Source organism: Perognathus longimembris, chromosome 28, assembly GCF_023159225.1.
Source record: "Perognathus longimembris pacificus isolate PPM17 chromosome 28, ASM2315922v1, whole genome shotgun sequence".
NCBI classification, from domain to species: domain Eukaryota; kingdom Metazoa; phylum Chordata; class Mammalia; order Rodentia; family Heteromyidae; genus Perognathus; species Perognathus longimembris.
Genome location: NC_063188.1, coordinates 24,056,070 through 24,077,662, shown reverse-complemented (window position 1 = coordinate 24,077,662; position 21,593 = coordinate 24,056,070). Strand labels below are relative to the sequence as shown.

The following is a 21,593-nucleotide window of genomic DNA, read 5'->3' as shown; positions in this document are numbered from 1 at the left end:
TGTTACCGTCCTGTTTGAGGCTAAGTCATAAAAGAGAGCCACACATTTCCAAATGTCTGGGATAGTTTGTCTATAATAATACTATTTAAGACGACAGTGGCGCCCAGCTACTCAGGAAGCTGAGATCTATAGATAACGGTACAAAGCCAGCCAGGACAGGAAATTCCTAGAGATTCTTATCTCCAATTAAGGACCAGAAAACGGGTAGTGGCACTATGGCTGGAGTGGTAGAGCTCTAACCTTGAGCTGAAGAGCTCAGGGATAGGGCCCAGGCTCAGAGTTCAAGCCCCAGGACTGACAGAAGAAATAGTCTAAAAAATGCCATTTATACACTGGATATTGTATATATGCTTATCTGAACTAGGGAAGGGAAAGAAAAATGAGGGAGGGTGTAACAAATAAGACAAGAAATGTACTCACTACCTTATTATGTAAGTGTACCCCCTTTGTACATCACCTTGTCAATAAAATTTAACTTTAAAAATAAAAATAATACCATTTAAAGGCTGGAAACGGCCAGAAGTGGCGCCGTGGCTCAAGTGGCAGAGTGCTAGCCTTGAGCAAAAAGAAGCCAGGGACAGTGCTCAGGCCCTGAGTTCAAGCCCCAGGACTGGCCAAAAAAAATAAAATAAAAAATAAAAAAAATAAAAAAAAATAAAGGCTGGGCACTAGTGGCTCACACCTTTAATCCTAGCTGCTCAGGAAGCTGAGATCTGAGGATTCCTGTTTGACAATAGCAGGGCAGGAAAATGAGACTCCCATCTTCAATTAACTACCTAAAGCTTGAAGTGGAGGTATGGCTTAAGTAGTAGAGTGCCACCCTTGACCAAAATAACAAAACAAAACAAAACAAACAAAAAACCCCACTAAGGGCTGGGAATATGGCCTAGTGGCAAGAGTGCTTGCCTCGCATACATGAAGCTCTGGATTCCATTCCTCAGCACCACATATATAGAAAATGGCCAAAAGTTGCGCTGTGGCTCAAGTGGTAGAGTGCTAGCCTTGAGCAAAAAGAAGCCAGGGACAGTGCTCAGGCCCTGAGTTCAAGCCCCAGGACTGGCAAAAAACCAAACCAAAACAACAACAAAAAAACGGCTAAGACATGATGCCATTGGCTCACACCTGTAATACTAGCTACTGCGGAGGCTGAGATCTGAAGATCACAGTTCAAAGCCAGCCTGGCCAGGAAAGTCCATGAGATCCTTATCTCCAATGAGCCACCAGAAAAGCAGAAGTGGCGCTGTGGCTCCAGGGGTAAACTGCTAGCCTTCAGCTGAAGAGCGCTCAGGGACAGTACTCAGGCCGAGTTCAAACCCCACTACATAAAACAAAACAAAAATAAACAAAAAAATGCTAAGCAAGAACATGAAGCCCTCAGTTCAAGCCCCAGTACTGGTACACACACACACACACACACACACACACACACACACACACACAATTTAGAGTCTATGATTACAATACATTGTAAACATGAGTAGAATTGTCCCAATGAAATTTCTTTTTATAGTGTGTGTGTGTGTGTGTGTGTGTGTGTGTGTGTGTGTGTGTTTTCAGTCCTGGGGCTTGGACTCAGGGCCTATGCACTGTCCCTGGTTTCTTTGTGCTCAAGGCTAACACTCTACCCCTTGAGACACAGTGCCACTTCTGGCTTTTTCTGTATATGTGGTGCTGAGGAACCAAACCCAGGGCTTCATGTATGGGAGGCAAGTATTCTACCACTAGGCCATATTCCCAGCCCCTATACTCATATTTTTTTAAACCCTAGGACCCGACACTAAAGAAAGTATATTGGCTCGCAAAAGTTTGCTAATATGAGGGTTGGATCCTAGAAAAAAGTAGACTAGACCTTAGTATGTTCTGGGCCTTTAGAAAACATAGGAAGGGGGAGATCCAGGTTTTGATTACAAGAGAAATATACTAAAGTACTACTGCCGGAGTTATATTATTGCGGCAGATTATAGAGAGGGAAAGGACCCACCACTCAGCCCTAAGGAAAATCCTGATAGAACAATAACAAATTTTAGTTGAATAGTACAATATTGATGAAATTTCATTCCCATACAAACAGCTCAAGTGTGTATTACACCCTGCACAAGCAGGGCCAATCAGATCCAATCACAATTCTTAGGCACAAGCCCTTTCTCTTCTGGGGTTTTTCTTATCTCTCTTCAATCTACAGACTCAAAGTTCTCACCCTCAGAGGAAAAGCCAATTCAGGAACACAGGCCAACAGAACTGCTAAGGAAACTTCCACCAAACTTTGTTCCTCTGCTTTCTGAAGGACTGAGGGTGGAAATTGGATAGGATCTTTTCATGCTAGACAAACACTCTACTAGTGAACTACACCTCAATACTCAAATTTTCCCTTACTAATATGAACAGTCAACAAACTGTTTCTAGAAATGTTCAGAAAAAGTCTACCACATAAAAGTATCCAGACCTAATGGATCCTAGTGCTTGGGACACTGAGGCAGGAAGACTGTAACTTAGTAGCCAGCTTGGACTACATAGCAAAATTCTATCTCAAAAACACACAAGCCAGATACTAGTGGCCCATACCTCAAATCTTAGTCACACAAGAGGCTTAGATCTGAGGATTGTGTACCAGGGTAGGAAAGTCTTTGAGACCCTTATCTCAAATTAACCACCAAAAGACTGAAAGTGGAGCTGTGGCTCAAGTGGTAGAGTGTCAGCCCTGAGCTAAAAAGCAAAGGGACAGTGCCTAGGCCCAGAGTTCAAGCCCCAAGACTAGCGCGCGCGCGCGCGCACACACACACGGACCAGAGTGAAAAGATGTGATGTGATGGGAATGAAGGAGTGCAATCATACAAGAACTAAACTAATTTCAGAGTTTAATTTTCAGACATACCCAGAGCACACTTAAAACACTTCAGTCAGGTGCTTGAGGCTCATACCTATAATCCTAACTATTTAATAGGCTAAGACCTGGAAGATCACAATTTACAGTCAGCCTGGGTAGACAAATTCAAGATGCTCTTATCTCCAATTAACTAGAAAAACACTGAACTGAAGGCATTGCTCAAGTGACAGAGTACCAGCTGTAAGTTGAAATATTGATTCAGAGTTCAAGGTTATGTACCAACACACACATATACAAAAGAGATACATGGATATTCAATATTCATATAAAGCATATGACACAGAGAATGTGACTGTCAATGTATTTTATGCATAGAATGACATAAATTAGAGACATGAAATTTTTCAGGAAACACACACATACACAAAAGAGATACATGGATATTCAATATTCATATAAAGCATATGACACAGAGAATGTGACTGTCAATGTATTTTATGCATAGAATGACATAAATTAGAGACATATGAAATTTGTCAGGAATAGAGAAAGAAGGAAGGAAGCCATGGTTGTACATGTCTGTAATCCTACCATTTGAGGGCCTGAGAATTGAAAGTTCGAGGGCAGCCTGTGCTAGTGAGTTTCGAGCAAAGTTGGTCTTGCTAGCAAGACTACATCTCACAAAAAAAGGAAAAAGGAAGGAAGGAGGACAAGAAAAATAAAAATTTGCAAATAGTTAAAAGTAAATTTCCTCTCTTTCTGTTTTTCCTTCTTCCCTCTTTCTTCCTTATTCTTTTCCTGCCTTTGTCTTCCAACAAATATATTCTTACCATATAATATTTATCAGACATTTTTAAGTACTGTGGTCACAGCAGCTAGCAAAACAACCTTGGTATCTGCCACATGAAGCTTACAGTTATTCATGGAGATAGATATGATTCCAATGCCCATTCAAATATGTGTAAAATGACAACTATGATGAGTCTTCTGTAGAAGAGGTACAGGAATCAATAAAGTAAGAGATGTCTCCTTCAGGAAGTTCTCAGAGATCTGAAGAGTACATTGGAGTTAACCAGGTGAAAAGAGAGAAGTGTTCCAGCTTAGCGTTGGAGCATGTGCAAAGCCCTGTGGCAAAAGGACACTGTCAAAGCTAGGTTATTAGAGGTCAGAGAGCAGGTGGAAATTTTCATGAAGAGTTAGATATTGACCAGGTGATGCAAAGCTTTAGGGATTATTTTGATAATTTTGTACTAATCCTAAGAACAGAAATCACTGAAAAGCTTACAAGCAAAGACCACAATAGACCACAGAAAGTATTGGATAAGGAACAAAAGCCAAAGCAGAGAAATCAATTAGAAGGGTATTACATAGCCCTGATGAGAAAAGAAGATTTATTAGAGATGATGGGAACTCTGGACATGGTGAAGGACACCCAGCAAGCTCTGTGTGTGTGTGTGTGTGTGTGTGTGTGTGTGTGTGTGCGCGCGCGCGCGCACGCGCATGCCCCAGTATGGAGGCACTTAGGGCCTAGTACTCTCCCTTTTTACTTTGTTGCTCATATGTGGTCCTTTTTTTATTTGAGCCATGTTTTTTGTGTTTTTTTTTTTTTTTTTTTTTTACTTTTTTGCCAGTCCTGGAGCTTGACCTCAGGGCCTGGGCACTGTCCCTGAGCTTCTTTTGCTCAAGGCTAGCACTCTACCACGTGAGCCACAGTGCCACTTCAGGCTTTTTCTGTTTATGTGGTACTGAGGGATGGAACCCAGGGCTTCATTGCATGCTAGGCAAGTGCTCTACCACTAAGCCACATTCCCAGCCCTTGAGCCATGTTTTCAATACCAGCTTTTAGCTGTTTACCTGGAGATAAGAGTCTCAAGAATTTATATACACAGGCTTGCTTTGAACCTTGATCTTTGGAGTTTAGCCTGCAGAATACCTAGGATTCTACTAGTAAGCCACCAGCTTGTCCATCTGCATTCTTTTGGTTAAGTAAGTCCCTGCAATTAGCCCAGATTCAAGCCAAGAGTAAATTATACTCTAACTGAACAGAGAAGAGAAGGAAGGGGAAGAGAACAAAGGGAAAGAGAAAAAATATCATTGTGAAGACAAAGTTTCTGTGAAAGTGGGATAGTATAGAATCTGGGTGAAGAAATTGAGCTCAGAATAGGTCTTTTATTGCTATAAGGAGAAACATTAACAAAAAACATTTAAAAAGTAACAAGCAGCATGTAGGGCATGATGGTGCACTGCTGTAAGCCCAGCATTACAGAGTTGGAGGTGAGTAACTAGCATCCAGCTAGATTTCTTTTAGTTTTTTTTTTTAACCTAATATTATTTTCTGTGTTCCAGGTTCCTGTCTAGGAAACAATGTTACATTTAATCTCAGTGGCTCCTTTTGGCTGTGCTAGTTTTCCAAGTCTTCTTTGTTTCTGATGCATTTGACAATTTATAGAGTCAAGATATTTTGTAGAGTTTTGGTTTGTATGATACATTTCAAATGAATACACCTGGGTTATGGCCAGGTATGGTGGCACACATATGTCATCCCAGCACTCAGGAGGTGAGGCATTTTTTTGTTGGTCATGGGGCTTGAACTGTGGGCCTGGGCGCTGTCCCTGAGCTCTTCAGCTCAATGCCAGCACTCTACCACTTTCATCCACAGCACCATTTCCGGTTTTTCTGGTGATTAGTTGGTGATAAGAGTCTCACAGGGCTGGGAATATGGCCTAGTGGTAGAGTGCTTGCCTCATAAGAGTCTCACAGACTTTCCTGCCTGGCCTGGTTTTGAACTGTGATCCTCAGATCTCAGCTTCCTGAGTAATTAGGATGACAGGCCTGAACCACCAGTGCCCAGCCAGACTATCTTTAAAACAGAAAAGAAAAAAGAAACATGTGTTTCCTTATAGTGTAGTAAGAGGGGCTGAATCTAGTAATTTCTTACAGCCATCTCTGGGACTTGGTTTCACAGGCATCCTGGCTCCTATCCAGGAGATTGGGGGGTGTCCACCCAGCTCCAAGGCCTGGAGGTGAGAAGAGCCATGCTTTGAATTGCAGATGCCTGGCTCAATGGGGAGAGCCAGGAGGGCCCTGCTTGAGAGAAGTGCAGATGTGATAGCCTTGAGAAAGATTTGCATATATGGAATGCTCTGTTTCTGCCTTAACTCCCGAAATGGCTTAACTCACAGGCCTCTGAGTAGCCTCTAAGTATACCCTACATGGAAGGTTGAGGTCTATCTTCCATAGATGGAAAAGTTCTGCTGGTACCTGAGCATGTCCATTTAAGGTCTGGCATTTTGTCTTCATGCTGGGGGAAGTGAAGTTTCCATCTCCCCCCCCCCCACCAGGTGATGGACATAACTGAATCCATGGAGACAGGGCCGAGCACATTGCTGATAAGTTGCTGGACCTGTCAGTCCAGTGCCTGGGACTGGGAGCTATCTGTGACCCTGCCCCTTGACCTGGCCCTATTTAGGCACAGACCACCTCAGGCGCCATTACGCCACGTGTTCGTCTCCATGTTCACCTCCTGTGTCCTGTCTCATGTCTCATCTCCCGTCACCTTGGCGTCCCACTCCAGCTCTCCATTGGAGTTGAATTGGTTTGTTGGTATTGTTTTTATTCTATCTTTCCTCTCTGGCCTGTTTCCTAACAATGTTAAATCTGTTTCCAGGCTGCAGGCCTTTGTAACAATTGGCTGCTTGCAGACTGCTAATGTTCTAATTAAGACTACAAGATTCAATCCTTCAAAATGTGGCTTCTTGGATAATTTACATTATAACAACAGAAAAAGAGGATATACTAACAAACGGTACTATGCAGCCAGGCACAAGTGTCTCACACTTGTAATCCTAGCTATTCGGGAGGTTGAAATCTAAGGATTGTGCAAGTTAGCCTGGGCAGAAAAATCTGTGAGACACTTATCTCCAATTGACAACCCTAAAGTAGAAGTGTGGGTGTGGCTCAAGTGGTAGAAGGCCAGCTTTGGGTGAAAAAGCCAAGCAAGAGTACAAAGCCCGGAGCTCAAGCCCCAGAACCAAAAAAAGAGAGGGGGTGGGTTAATGGATTTGGGGGAGGAAGATTAGAAAATCAAGAACCTTTATGATTACATCATATCAAGGGTATATACCATCAAAATGACCTATCACTGGTTTTGTTAACTTTAAGGGTTTTTTTTGGGTCAGTCATGGGGCTAGAACTCTGGACCTGGGCCTGTCCTTGAACTCAGCTCTACCACTTGAGCCACAGTGGCAACTCTGGTTTTCTGGTGGTTAATTGGAGATGAGTCTCACAGACTTTCCTGTCCAGGCTGGCTTTGAACTGTGATCCTCAGATGTTAGCCTCCTGAGTAGCTAGGATTATAGATGTCAGCTAGCTACCGTGCCCGGCTTGTTAACTTTGATTGTAAATATAGACAAGTGTGTTTCTAGGATGTTCATTATAATGGGAAACAGAGAATTTTAGCAAGAGATGAAATGGTAATCCATTTTTTCATTCCATAACATTTATTGAATAAAATATTCCAGGAACTTGGATACAATAGTAAACAAAAACAGAAAAGTCCCTGTCATGAATGTTTCTAAGATAGTTGAAAAAGAGACATAAAAATTGATAACAATAAATATATTTATAGTATGTTAGAAGGTAATCCAATGGAAAAATTGAACACTAAAAGTGGTGAGAGGGAGCTGGGAATATGGCCTAGTGGTAAAGTGCTTGCCCCATATACATGAAGCCCTGGGTTTGACTCCTCAGTACCACATATATAGAAAAGGCCAGAAGTGGTGCTGTGGCTCAAGTGGTAGAGTGCTGGTCTTGAGCAAAAAGAAGCCAGAGACAGTGCTCAGGGCCTGAGTCCAGCCCCAGGACTGGAAAAAAAAAGATGCAGAAAGCACACAGAAAAGAGGATGAAAATACAGGTTTTCCTCTCTCTCTCTCTCTCTCTCTCTCTCTCTCTCTCTCTCTCTCTCTCTCTCTCTCTGTGTGTGTGTGTGTGTGTGTGTGTGTGTGTGTGTGTGTGTGTGTGTGTGTGTGTTATTGTAAGTATGGTGGACAGATTTCAGTAGCTGGGGAAAGATGATAGGATAGAATGGGGGATGTATAGAGCCAAATGGAGCTTAGAGTGGACTCGATGAGGTGTAGCCTGGGAGTCTGGGGATTCTTAGTGTGATTAATATATTGGAATGAGATGTTCTAATGAGAACAGTTCCTGGTAAACTCAAGGTATAATGATGGTGAGGCTACAGGGAGGAGTGGGTGCCTGTGGGCATCCATTTGAGTATTGCTCATAGAGGTAAAGATGTTTGGGTAAATTGAAATTACTGTACTCTGAATCCTTAGATTACATGAGATCTTCCCTTCCCCACTTTTTTTGTGCCAGTACTGGGGCTTGAACTAAGGGCCTGGGCACTGCATCTTATGTTTTTTTCACTTAACGCTGTTGCTCTACCACTTGAGTAATAGCTCTAGTTCTTTTTTTTGCTAATTAATTGAGGATAAGAGTCTCATGGATTTTCCTGTCCAGGCTTGAAATAGTGATCCTCAGATCTCAGTCTCCTGAGTAGATAGGCTTGCAGGTGTGAGCCACTGGCACCTGGGTTGTTTTTGTTTGAGGCAGTGGCTCATGATGTAGTCCAAGTTAGTCTAAAATTGATTCGACAGACAGACCTCTTAATTTCTATTGAAAGAGGGTGAAATGTGTGTATGATTTTGTTCTTGACTTCTTTCAGGGGAAGAGCTGTTTATGATGCCCCCCACTTATATTCCTGATGATGCAGTTGAGGGCTGTGATCCTTAAGTGAGAAGTTAGGTCTTTGAAGCATTTTTCTTGTCAGTCCTCTTCTGAGAGAAGGAAAAATATTACATAAATTGTAGCAAACCTACTATAGAAATGCCCTGTGCTGGGCACCAGTGGATCATGCTTTTAATCCTAGCTACTTAGGAGGCTTAGATCTGAGAATCACAAAATTCATATGGAATGTGGGCAGAAAAGACCATGAGGTTCTTGAATGTAGAACTTTTTTTTTTTTTTTTTTGCCAGTCCTGGGGCTTGGACTCAGGGCCTGAGCACTGTCCCTGGCTTCTTTTTGCTCAAGGCTAGCACTCTGCCACTTGAGCCACAGCGCCACTTCTGGCCGTTTTCTGTATACGTGGTGCTGGGGAATCGAACGCAGGGCTTCATGAATATGAAGCAAGCACTCTTGCCACTAGGCCATGCTCCCAGCCCCACCATGATGTTCTTATCTCCAATAGGAGATTTAAAAAAAGCCAGAACTGGAGCTGTGGCTCATGTGGTAAAGTGCCAGCAATGAGTGAATAAAGCCAAAGGAGAACATCTAGGCCTTGAGTTCAAGTACCAGAAAAAAATAACCCCTACAAACAAAAATAAACCTAGATAAGTAAAATGCTTTAGCTCTTATCTCTTCAGTTAGAGTCCAACTAGCATTGATTGCCTAGAGGCAATTTTTTTCTTCAAGGAAATTGTTTCTCTTGATTTGCAGTCCAACTTATAAAAATTGGGGTGAAGAGACTACACCTAGTGAGTTAAAAAAAATTAGGGGGGGGGGGGACCTGAATGTGGTCAGTGAATAGGTTTACAAGATAACAAAACAAACAGTACACTCATATTCAGATAAAGTACTATACACACATATAGCATAAGTATTCCTAAAATATTGATAAGGTACACTTGTACTAAAGTGTTCACTGTTTTTTAATTTTTATTTACTCTTTTTGGCCAGTTCTGGGGCTTGGACTCAGGGCCAGAGCACTGTCCCTGGCTTCTTTTTGCTGAAGGCTAGCTCTCCACCACTTGAGCCACAACACTACTTCTGGCCATTTTCTGTATATATGTGGTGCTGGGGAATTGAACCCAGGGCTTTATGTATACCAGGCAAGCACTGTTGCCACTAGGCCATATTCCCAGCCCTCAGCATTTATTTTAAATTCAAATTTAACCTGGTATGTTGTTTTGGCTCCTGACAATCCTACCGGTAAATTAACACGAAGGTGTTAGGCTTGTCTGAGTTTGTGGTACTTGATAGGTTCTAATCCATTTGGTTGCCCCCGGCAGGGAACAGAACATATGTCCAGACCACTGCTGGTGGTTTATGCCTGTAATCCTAAGTACTCAGGGGACTGAGATTTGGGGAACGCAGTTCGAAGCCAACTAGGGCACGAAAGTCCGTGTGAGGCTCTTATCTGCAATTAACCACTAAAAACGTCGGAAATGGGGCTGTGGCAAAAGTGGTCGAGTAAAAATAGTTTAGGGATAGTGCCCAGGCCCTGGGTTCAAGTTAAGGTCTCTGATCGATCGGCACACACACAAAACCAAAGAACAGAAACAAACAAATCCAAGTCAACTAAGGAACCGTAGCACGAAAATACAGAAGAATCTTGGCCCTTTCAGGAACCCGTAGCGGGACCCAACTGACATAAACGCTGCTTTGATTGATTCCCCGCCTCCATTCTTCTGTTCCTGCAAGTTGAAAGAGTTGCTCTGCCACTTTCTTTCTTCTCAAAGTCCCGCCTTTTCGGCTGCCCCCAATGGAGACGAATCGGTTACCCAAAACGAGCCGGCCAAAGCGTCGACGTGGATTTCCGAGGAGCGGAAGTAGTCAGATTTCACTTAGGGCCGTAAAGCGCGGACAGCTTGCTCACCTTCCGGATAACGACACCTGCTCAGACTGTCAGTGCCGGCCCTTCCTCGTGTAAAGGGATTCTGCCGGACCCTTACTAATTCCATTTCTTTCCCTTTCCGGGCCCTTCCCTATCGTCGCCCCCTTCACCTTGGATCATGTTCAAGAAGTAAGGACATGCTGTGGCCTCCATTGACTGATCACAAAGGCGGTGGGGGGTGGGGTTGTAGGAAAGGGTGAGGGCTAAAATTCTTCCCCTCTCCCCCTCTGCCCATGCCATCCTGACTCCCGAAGGTTTTCTCTCACTCGCGACTTGCCACATTTCTTCAAGCTTTTCATCCCTAATCTTCCATGGGGTTTCGGTATCTCCACTCCCGTTTCCCTTTTCCCTATTCCATTTTTCCTTTGCTCTCCCTCCCGCCTCCCCCCCCCCCCGCAATTCTCTCTCCATTACTAGGGTCCTACCAATCACATCTTTGCACTGCGATTTAGGGGCATTTCCTCTTTAGCAGAGAGGGGAGCCCTACGCTTGCTGCCATGTGTTTATTAGTTATGAACTGAATAAAGGAAGGCTTGACTTCCTGGGTCATGGAAGCGAAGGAGTCTGGGTGACAGGAAGCCAGTGGCCTGTCAAGCCTATTGCCTAATTGCCAGGTTAACCTTGTCTTGAAAATAACGTGATTGCCCCATAGGCTATACAGTGAAAGGAAGACAAAATTATTTGGGATCCTACCTAGTGCGTTTGCTTTCCAGATTTGGTAGACACAAAAATCCAACAGGGAACATGGGCAAAGGAAGGTGGGTTTTGCATGTGAAATTTTGAGAAAAAATAGCCAAAGATCTTAGATATCATCACCACCATCTCTTAAAAAGAAAACCTAAGGAGATTACATAGTTAGTAAAGGCTGATTTTATATATTATGCTTTGGTTGTTCTTTTGTCTCTTAATGTTTGGGGTTTGTTTTTTTTTTAAGACAGGTTTTATTAGTGTGAGCGAGCCGGTGTTTCTTCTTTTCAAGTAAGATTTTCCAGGAAAGGCATGTATGTAGTGTATAACAAATTATAGTACAAGCTATGTCTCTCTTTCCCTCACTAATTGTTGTGTACCTGACGGTTTAATATTGTTTTAAGTGTGGCTCTGTATTGGAGAGAATAAAAGAAAATTGGTATTTAAAATAATTTATAATTATTTTAAAAATACAAATACTTGCTTTGGAATAGATGGTGAATGAGAACAATGCTTAAGAAATATTCTGAAACTTTGCATAGTAATGCTTTTTTTTCTTTCAAAAATCACCTTGCAGATTTGATGAAAAAGAAAATGTGTCCAACTGCATCCAGCTGAAAACATCAGTTATTAAGGGTATTAAGAACCAATTGATAGAGCAGTTTCCAGGTATTGAGCCATGGCTTAATCAAATCATGCCTAAGAAAGATCCTGTCAAAATTGTTCGATGGTAAGTCTTTCTTTTTCTCTATGTAATTAAATGGTTACGTGTACTCATTCTAAATGAGATTATTTCCAAGTTAACTACAGATAGCTAAATAACAGGAATTGTAGCTCAGTGTTTTTATTGAACATTTACTTTATTCTTTCGAGATTGTTTAGCAATGGAATTAAAACAATGAAATTGTAGCAGATACTATTTTTTTCTCTTTTTTCTCTGGCATGTTATGATAGGAAAAACAGTAAACAATGTTTTCTCTTTTGAATAGGATCTTTACTGAAAAAAGCTTACTGTATCTTTTTATGTGGCAATTCTATATTATACAATTTCAAGGATGTAAGTGTAAGGAGTGTAAGTCAAATTACACTCATTTTTTGACAGATGATATCTAACTTGGTACTTTGTAACATTTGTTTTGCAGCCATGAACATATAGAAATCCTAACAGTAAATGGAGAATTACTGTTTTTTAGACAAAGAGAAGGGCCTTTTTATCCAACCCTAAGGTTACTTCACAAATGTAAGTCTTGTTGACAATATGCATTTGGGGATATAGAAAGTCACAAAGGAGTGGAAAATGACTTCTAATAGTTAATTTATTTATTAGTAGTAGGTAATAAGGGATAGAAAAGGTCAATATTCATCTTGTGGTAAGTCTGAAAAGTATAAATCCTTTTATTATACATTCTAGAAGGCACAAAAATGCTTCCATTCATTCTTTTATTCATTCAACAAATATTTATTGAACTTAGTATGTGCCAGGCACTGAGCTAGATACTTAGAATGCAATTGAAACAGACATAATCCCTGTCTTTTTTTGCCAGCCCTGCTGCTTGAACACAGGGCCTGAACACTGTCCATGGCTTCTTTTTGCTCAAGGCTAGCACTCTGCCACCTGAGCCACAGCGCCACTTCCAGCTTTTCCTGTTTATGTGGTGCTGAGGAACTGAACCCAGGACTTCATGCATGCTAGGCAAGCACTCTACCACTAAGTCACATTTGCAGTGCCAATCCTTGTCTTTATGAAGGTAATAATGTAGTTAGGAGAATAGATAACAATTAGATAATTATACAGATATGTACTCACAAACTAAGTGTAGGACTCTCATGTATTGAGAGTTGAATACCTTGGTCAGATGTTATTCAATCAAGTAACATTTATTTTATACCCACCTTTGGATTTTGTTAGATTGAGTATAAGAGAATATAGTCCAATATTCTGCCAAGAGGCAGCAGGAAATGGAAAGTGGTGATTGGTAGCCTCTATTGTTGGTGCTGGTGGCTTACCTTTTTGGTTACAAGAGATCAATTTTGAATTATCTGGTGATGTAGAGATTGGGAGCAGTAACCTGTTAGGAAAGTCTCTAGAGGTGAAACATTTAAATATTTAGATGGGAGTAATCATAATTATCTGATCATATATTGACTATCAGCTTAAAAAATTGAGAAAGCAAATGCTGCTATAATGATACTGCTACAAACCCTAAGTGAAAAAATTGTGGTAACATCAAGATATTTTGACATTAATTTCTGATCAGTTGACATAGCAAAGATAAAAGTTATCAGATATTTATCATGAGCTTTGATTTGTTCCTGGTTTGAATAACAAATGCAAGCCCTCCCCCATAAAAAGATATAAAAGACTTCCTTATCACTATTGGGTAAATTTGGATATGGTTTCCCCATAAACTTTTTGTTGGTTTGGAGGCTTGAGCTCAGGGCCTGGGTTTTGCCCCTGAGCTCTTTTGCTTAAGGCTAGTGGTCTACCACTTTTGAGCCACAGCTCCACTTCCAGTTTTTGAGTAATTCATCGGTGATAAGAGACTCACTGGGGGACTTTTCTGCCTGGGCTGGCTTCCTACCATGATCCTCAGATCTCAGCCTTGTGAGTAGCGAGAATTTCAGGCTTGAGCCATTAGCTCCCAGCTGCTATAAACTTATATTATAGGATAATTATTAAATTGTAAACACTGTGATGTGTGTGTGGGAGAGAACACACACATGCCTCTGTGCACATGTGTGTGCTTGTTATTGGTCCTTGAATTCGGGACCTGGACATTATCCCTTGGCTTTTGTGCCCAAAACTAGCACTTGGTACCACATGAGCCATAGCTCTACTTCTAGTTCACAGTTCTACTTCTGGCTTTTTGCTGCTAAATTATGGATTAGAGTTTCATGAGACTCTAAGATCCTGAGGGATCTTCAGATCTCTGCCTTCTCAGTAGCTAGAATTACAAGCGTGCACCACCAGCACCTAGCTGCACAAAACATTGTAAATGAACAATTATTGATTCTTTGTAGGGACTGTACAGGTGTAAAGTGAAATATTCTTCCAGTTTTTCTGTAAGTTGAGCATTGTCATATTTGAGGAAAAGGCTGTCCTAGTTAATAATGTTTTGGGGACCTACCTTGTAGAACACCTTTGTTATTTTTATATAAAAAGCAGGATAATATGGTTGTTTAATAAATAACCTTGGATATAGGCAGAGCTAGGTTCAATTTTCAGTGCATGTCACTTTTTGGCAAATCATTTAAGCTGTTTAAGTTTTGCTTCCTTATCTTTAGAAATGGACACTTTAACTGTACATCTCGCTGAGGTTGTGTTAAATGAAATAGTGCATGTATTATACCTAGCACAATGCCTGGAACATAGTAAGTGTTCAATATATGATAGCCTTTATAGTGATGTAGTAATTGTTCAATAAATGTTCAGTACTACTTACCATCATCAGTCATCACCATTATAATTATAAAGGGTAAAATATTAATGAGGATGAAGATCTAGAAAACAAAGCTTAGGTGTAGTAACTATATTAGTTCAGTCAAAGCTTGTGTATACTAAATTTATTAGTTTGGCTGGTTGTTGTTGGTTTTGGGTTTTTCTTTCTTTTTTTTTTTTTTTGGCCAGTCCTGGGTCTTGGACTCAGGGCCTGAGCACTGTCCCTGGCTTCTTCTTGCTCAAGGCTAGCACTCTGCCACTTGAGCCACAGCGCCACTTCTGGCCATTTTTTTCTGTATATGTGGTGCTGGGGAATTGAACACAGGGCCTTATGTATACGAGGCAAGCACTCTTGCCGCTAGGCTATATCCCCAGCCCCATGGGTTTTTCTTTTTTGCTGGTCCTGGGGTTTGAACTTAGGGTCTGGACACTGTCCTTGAGCTTCTCAAGGCAGTGCTCTACCACTTGGGATATAGCTTTTTGCTGGTTAACTGGAGATAAGAGTCTCAGGAACTTCCTTGCTTGGGATGGTTTTGAACTTGGATCCTCAGATCTCAACCTCCTGAGTAGCTAGGATTACAGGCATGAGCCACAGGTGCACAGCTTCCCCTACTCTTTTTTTTTTTTTTTTTTAGCTTATATATAGCATTGCTATCGACATCTTTACACAGTTACAGTATCAGAGTGACTTTATTGTTTTAAATATCCCCTGTGTTCTACATACTCATCCTTTCTCCCTTTCTTCCTATTTCTACCTCCTAGTAACTACCAGTCTCTTTTTGGCAGGGAAGGGAGAGTGGTATTGGAGCTTAAAAATAGGCTTCAGCATTAGATATTAGGGCCTTGACTTGTTAGGCAGATACTTGAGCCATGCCTCCAAACCCAATTTCCTTTTATTATTTTTCAAGGAAGCTCTCCTGCTGTTCTCTGGGTGGGTCTCAAACTGTTCTAAAACTGTGCGCCACTTCACCTAGCTTATTAAGTGATGTGAGGTATCACTAACTTTTTGCCTAGGCTTTACCTTATGAGTAGCTGGGGTTACAAGGCATGAGTCTTGTAACCCTGGTCTTTCTGATACTTTTCTTTTTCTACTTAAATTTTTCTTTTTGTTTTGTTTTGTCGGTCATGGGGCCTGAACTCTGCGTGGACACTGTCCCTGATCTATTTTTGCTCAAGTCTAGCTTACTACTACTTTCAGTCTCAGCCTCACTTCCAGTTTTTGAGTGGTTAATTGGAGATAAGAGACTAACGGGGATTTTTCTGCCCAGGCTGGCTTCAGACTTCACTCCTAAGATCTCAGCCTCCCAAGTAGCTAGGATTACAGGGATCGGCCATAGGCATGGCTTACAAATACTTTTTCTTTTGCCAGCCCTGGGGTTTGAAGTCAGGGCCTGAGCCTTGTCCCTGTTTTTTTTTTTTTTCCTGCTCAAGGCTAGTACTCTATCACTTGAGCCACAGTGCTGCTTCTGGCTTTTTTTTTTTTTTTTGATGTGGTGCTGAAGAATCCAACCTAGGGTTTCATGCATGCGAGGCAAGCACTTTACCACTAAGCCACATTCCTAGCCCCTATAGATACTTTTGTTTTTCCAGAGGTGAGGACCAAACTCACGGCCTTGTACTTGCCAGGCAGGCGCTCTTCCGCTGAGCTAAATCTCCAGTCTCCTATAGATACTTTTTAAAAGTCATTTATCTCTTACTTTATTTGTTGAACATTGAAGTCAACTCCAGTTTATTTCTATTATAAACACTAGTAGTGTGATGGCTATCTTTTGAACTAATATATTATAAATCTCTTATTTTTCTTTAGGATAAATTCTTACAAGTAGAATTACTGTGAGTCAGAGTATAAAGTAGGTTATCAATACATGTTGTTAGGTAGTCTTAAAAAAGTTTATACCCAGCCAGGAGCTGGTGGCTTATGCCTGTAATCCCAGCTACTCAGGAGGCTGATGTCTGAGGATCTCGGGCAGGAATGTCTGTGAGACTCTTATCTCCAGTTATCCACTAGAATACGGGAAGTGTCACTGTGGCTCAGTAATAGAGCCCTAGCCTTGAGCTGAAGAGCTCAGGCCCAGAGTTCTAGCCTCATGACTGACAAAAAAAAAATACCCATTTCAATGTGATCTAGCCATAAATGAAAATACTAGTGCCCCTACAGTCTTGCTAACACTGAGAATTGCTTTTTTTATTTATCTATTTTTTTTTGCCAGTTCTAAGGCTTGAACTCAGGGCCTGGGCTCTGTTCCTGAGCCTCTCCATACTCAAGTCTAGCATTCTACCACTTGAGCCACAGTGTCGCTTCCAGTTGTTTTCTGTTTATGTGGTACTGAGGAATCAAACCCAGGGCTTCATGCATGCTAGGCAAGCACTCTACCACTAAGCCACATTCCCAGCTTGCTTTTAAAAAAAAATCTGATTTATTAATTTATTTCCATTCCTGGGGCTTGGACTCAGGGCCTGAGCACTTTCCCTGGCTTCTTTTTGCTCAAGGCTAGCACTCTGCCACTTGAGCCACAGTGCTACTTCTGGCCTATTTCTATATATATGGTACTGGGGAATCAAACCCAGGGCTTCATGTATATGAGGCAAGCACTCTTGCCACTAGGCCATATTCCCAGCCCCCCGCCCCCCCAGCTTGCTTTTTTATCTATTTTTATTTTATTTTATTTTTTACCTTAAAGTATTTATATTTTATTTAAAAATATTTTTCCAATGAGTTCAGTGTTCTGCAAAAATAATCAACTACTAGCAAAGTATGTGAAAATATGCATATAGAGCATATTTTTTCCCTTTTTTGACCCAGGCCTCAGTATGACTCAATATTCTTTATTTAAATTCTTTTTTTTTAATTTTTTTATTGTCAAACTGATATACAGAGAGGTCCAGCTTGCTTTTTTAAATAAAACAGTATTTAGTAATAGGATCAATGAAAGATAAGATTACTATAATTTTGGAAAATATTTATTCATGTTCTTTGCCTTTTTCTTTTGGGTCTTATTCTTAATAATTTGTATAATTTATTTCTTCTTTTTTAGATCCTTTTATCCTGCCACACCAGCAGGTTGACAAAGGAGCCATCAAATTTGTACTCAGTGGAGCAAATATCATGTGTCCAGGCTTAACTTCTCCTGGAGCTAAGCTTTACCCTGCTGCAGTAGATACCATTGTTGTATCCTTCCAGGCTCTAACTGCTAAAATGCACTTGTGGTATTGTTAGTACAAAAAGATCTATCATCCAAGAGAACATTAGATGGTTAAGTGGACTTTTTGGAGGATATTTGTGTCTCATGCCTTTCTGGTTACATTGGAAGTAATGGGGAACAAGTTCTGTTATCTTAATACTAAATTATGTTTCCTTTTAGATAGTTTCATAAAAGTTACATGAAAATAAGTTATAAAGGAGTCTCATCTGCATTGCAGCCTAATTAGGACTTACTGCTATCAGACTTGGAGAACGTCCTTAGACTCTTGATTATTAGTGGGAAGGCATTGGTAATATGGTTTCTGTAAGTGTTGGTAGGTTTTAAGTAGTACACTTCCTTTTTTTTTTTTTTTGCCAGTCCTGGGGCTTGGACTCAGGGCCTGAGCACTGTCCCTGGCTTCCTTTTTGTTCAAGGCTAGCACTCTGCCACTTGAGCCACAGCGCCACTTCTGGCCGTTTTCTAGATATGTGGTGCCGGAGAATCGAACCCAGGGCTTCATGTATACGAGGCGAGCTCTCTTGCCACTAGGCCATATTCCCAGCCCCTAGTAGACTTCTTTTTAAATGAAGGACTTTCCGAGTAACTATATTTTACATTTATTTAATTTAATTTTTTGTCAGTTATACGGCTTGAACTCAGGGCTTGGCACTGTCCCTAAGCTTTTTCTCTCAAGGCTAGTGCTCTACCACTTTGAGCCACAGTGCCACTTCCTATTTATTTATTTTTAGTGCAGTCTTGCTATATGGTTTAGGCTTGTCTCAAACTCATGGATCTTCCTGTCTCAGTCTCCTGAGTAGCAGGACTACAGGTGTGAACTACAACACCTAGTTACTTTGAAAAATAATTTGTACTTTGAAATAGGGATTTATAAGCAATTGCTGAAAAATAGTATAGAGAGTTAAAGAGGTCTTCTGTACCCCTGAACCAATTTTTTTTTACTTTTATGGTAATACTGGAATTGAACTCACAACCTGTTGATGGCATGGCTTTTATGATCTGCTGGTGTCCTATAAACACATACTGACAGGGGTTCTTTTTTGTGTGTATGTGTGTGCCAGTACTGTTCCAGAACCTTCAGGTGGTAGCCAATACTGTAGTCATTTTAACTGGGACTCTTCAAAATAAGAGACTGGGTTATTATTATTTTATTGTTTTGAGACAGAGTTTAGCAGTAGCTCAGGCTGGCTTTCTATTTATTTGCTGTAGTTGAAGCTGGTCTAAGTCTTGCAGTGTTGTTCCTTTAGCTTTCCAAGTACCAAGTTTACAGGAGTGTACCATCACTTCCAGCTGGTATACAATTATTTTACTATGTCTTTTACATAAGGCCACTATTTTTTCCTATTTTCTTTTCACACTATATATTTTAACCTTCATAATGATGAAAATCATTATTCTACTCTACAAAGCTTATGAAATCTATGAACTTTAACAATAAAACCATTTCACAGGGCTGGGGATATGGCCTAGTGGCAAGAGTGCTTGCCTCGTATACAGAAGCCCTGGGTTCGATTCCCCAGCACCACGTATACAGAAAACGGCTAGAAGTGGCGCTGTGGCTCAAGTGGCAGAGTGCTAGCCTTGAGCAAAAAGAAGCCAGGAACAGTGCTCAGGCCCTGAGTCCAAGCCCCAGGACTGGCAAAAAAACCCCAGAAAAACAAAAAAAAAAACCCAAACCAAAACCATTTCACATAAGGCTGATTTGGGAACCTTAAAACGATTAGAGAAATGGATATTTATTTCATAGGTTTTGGAATTTGTGTGTGAGATATCTGCTTTTTTAAATGCTTAGTCTGTTTTTATTCCTATGAATTTTAGTATTAAAATTACTACTTGGAACCAAAATGGTTAGATTGATTTATTTAGCATTTATTGTTTACATTGTTTACAATGTATTCACACACTGTCAAGTCCTTGCTCTACGAGTCTTGAGTTCATGGACTAGGAAAGGACATTTGGGTATCAGAATGGCAAATTGATCAATACTTCATATCCTTTCCTTCCCTGAAGCTATTTTGAGAGATAATTTTCTTAGCTACATGTTTTCAGGCAATCATGGCAGAAGGAAAACAGCATGCTTTGTGTGTTGGAGTTATGAAGATGTCTGCAGAAGATATGTGAGTCTCACTCTAGGCCCCCATAACTTTTGAGATATGAGTAACCAACCCAGGAACTGTCAGGTGAACATTACTCTTATTCATGGCACACCCTACAAATATCTCAGCACAGAAGCCTCTTTTTTTTTTTTTTTTTAATAACTTTTAGGAAGCTGCTGAAACTTATTTTGTCTATAGGATTGCACTTTTTCCCTAGGAATTCCAAAAAGAACCCATGTGCCAATACAGGTGTTTTGTATGTATATATGTATGTGAGAGTTTAGCAATTTTTTGTGTATATGCCTTTATTGGGGCTTGACTTCAGTGCTTGGGCACTGTCCCTTAGTTTTTCGCTCAAGGTTGGCACATCTGGCTTTTTGGTGGTTAGAGATAAGAATCTCATGGCTTTCCTATCTGGGCTGGCTTTGAACAGTGATCCTAGATCTCAGGGTCCTGAGTAGCAAGGATTACAGGTATGAGCCACTGGATTTGCTAATGCATCTTTATATAGATTATGATCTAAGTGTGGTAGCAGTAATTTAATTACAAAACATGTTACTTTGAACATGTTTGTCATGCATAAACCTTTACAAATGCATAAAATATGTTTATGTGTTTTGTTCACTCCACAGTGAGAAAGTCAACAAAGGAATTGGCATTGAAAATATCCATTATTTAAATGATGGGCTGTGGCATATGAAGACATATAAATGAGCCCCAGAAGGAAGGCACTTGGGCTAAATATGGATATTGTGTAGTATCTGTGTTTGTGTCTGTGTGATGAATTCAATGATTAGCATGAATCAAATGCCTCTGTGATTATGATGAATAAATTTTACAGATTCTAAAATTGTTAGCTTCAGAAATTATTTTAACTTTTCTTAAATGCAAGTTAAAATTGGGGAGCAAACTTGAACATTGAAAGGTATCTGATAAGTAACTGAACAGACAACATAATATCCCTACTTAGGTTAATGATATAAGATGGCTTGGGAAATGAACTTGCAATTTTATGGTGGGCCTCCAGATAATTTGTCTAGGTAATTAGACTAAAAGCTAGAATAGGAATTTTATTCTATTATCCTAGGATATCCAGCAGTGCCTCTTTTTTTTTTAAGGTGAAAGACCATGACTTTTTACTCATTGGCTGGTACTCTACCAGCTGAGCCATGCCTCCAACCCCAGTTCCAGTTTTCTTTTGTCTATGTGTTTTCATTTGGGGTTTTTTTTGGGGGGGGGGAGGGAGCTTTTTGCCAGTCCTGAAGCTTGAACTCAGGTCCTGGGCACTATCCCTGAGCTTCTTTTGCTCAAGGCTAGCACTGTACCACTTGAGCCATAGTGCCATGTCTGGCTTTTTCTGTTTATGTGGTAGTAAAGAATCGAACCCAGGGCTTCATGCATGTTACGGAAGCACTCTGTTACTAAGGCATATTCCCAGCCCATATATTTTCATTTGTCTTTAATTTTTTTCTTATGGGAAGTTTAAAATATATTCAAACATATGAGGAATAGTATAATGGATCTATCTGTCATCTATCTATCTATCTATCTATCTATCTATATCTTCCTTTAGTTTCAACTTACAGTTAATTTTCCTTCATCTTTGCTTCAATTCTTTCCTACCCCACAATTATTTTAAAGTACCTGGATAACATCCAATCTTTTTATGTAACTAA

The 21,593-nt window shown here is 40.6% G+C and overlaps 1 protein-coding gene across 2 annotated transcripts; it reads left to right on the top strand.

The window, feature by feature from the left end:
• The first annotated feature begins 10,268 nt into the window (after positions 1–10,268).
• On the top strand, positions 10,269–20,859 carry Mcts1 (MCTS1 re-initiation and release factor). Of its 2 annotated transcripts, none has more exons than XM_048335685.1 (6): positions 10,269–10,624; positions 11,760–11,912; positions 12,325–12,422; positions 17,657–17,790; positions 19,871–19,938; positions 20,550–20,859. In XM_048335685.1, exons 1-6 carry the CDS (start codon positions 10,614–10,616, stop codon positions 20,629–20,631), a joined length of 546 nt encoding a protein of 181 aa, XP_048191642.1. In that variant the 5' UTR covers positions 10,269–10,613; the 3' UTR covers positions 20,632–20,859. The 2 variants fall into 2 exon arrangements, with proteins under 2 accessions (XP_048191642.1, XP_048191641.1); XM_048335684.1 differs by lacking the exon at positions 10,269–10,624 and adding an exon at positions 10,908–11,253.
• The last annotated feature ends 734 nt before the right edge of the window (positions 20,860–21,593 follow it).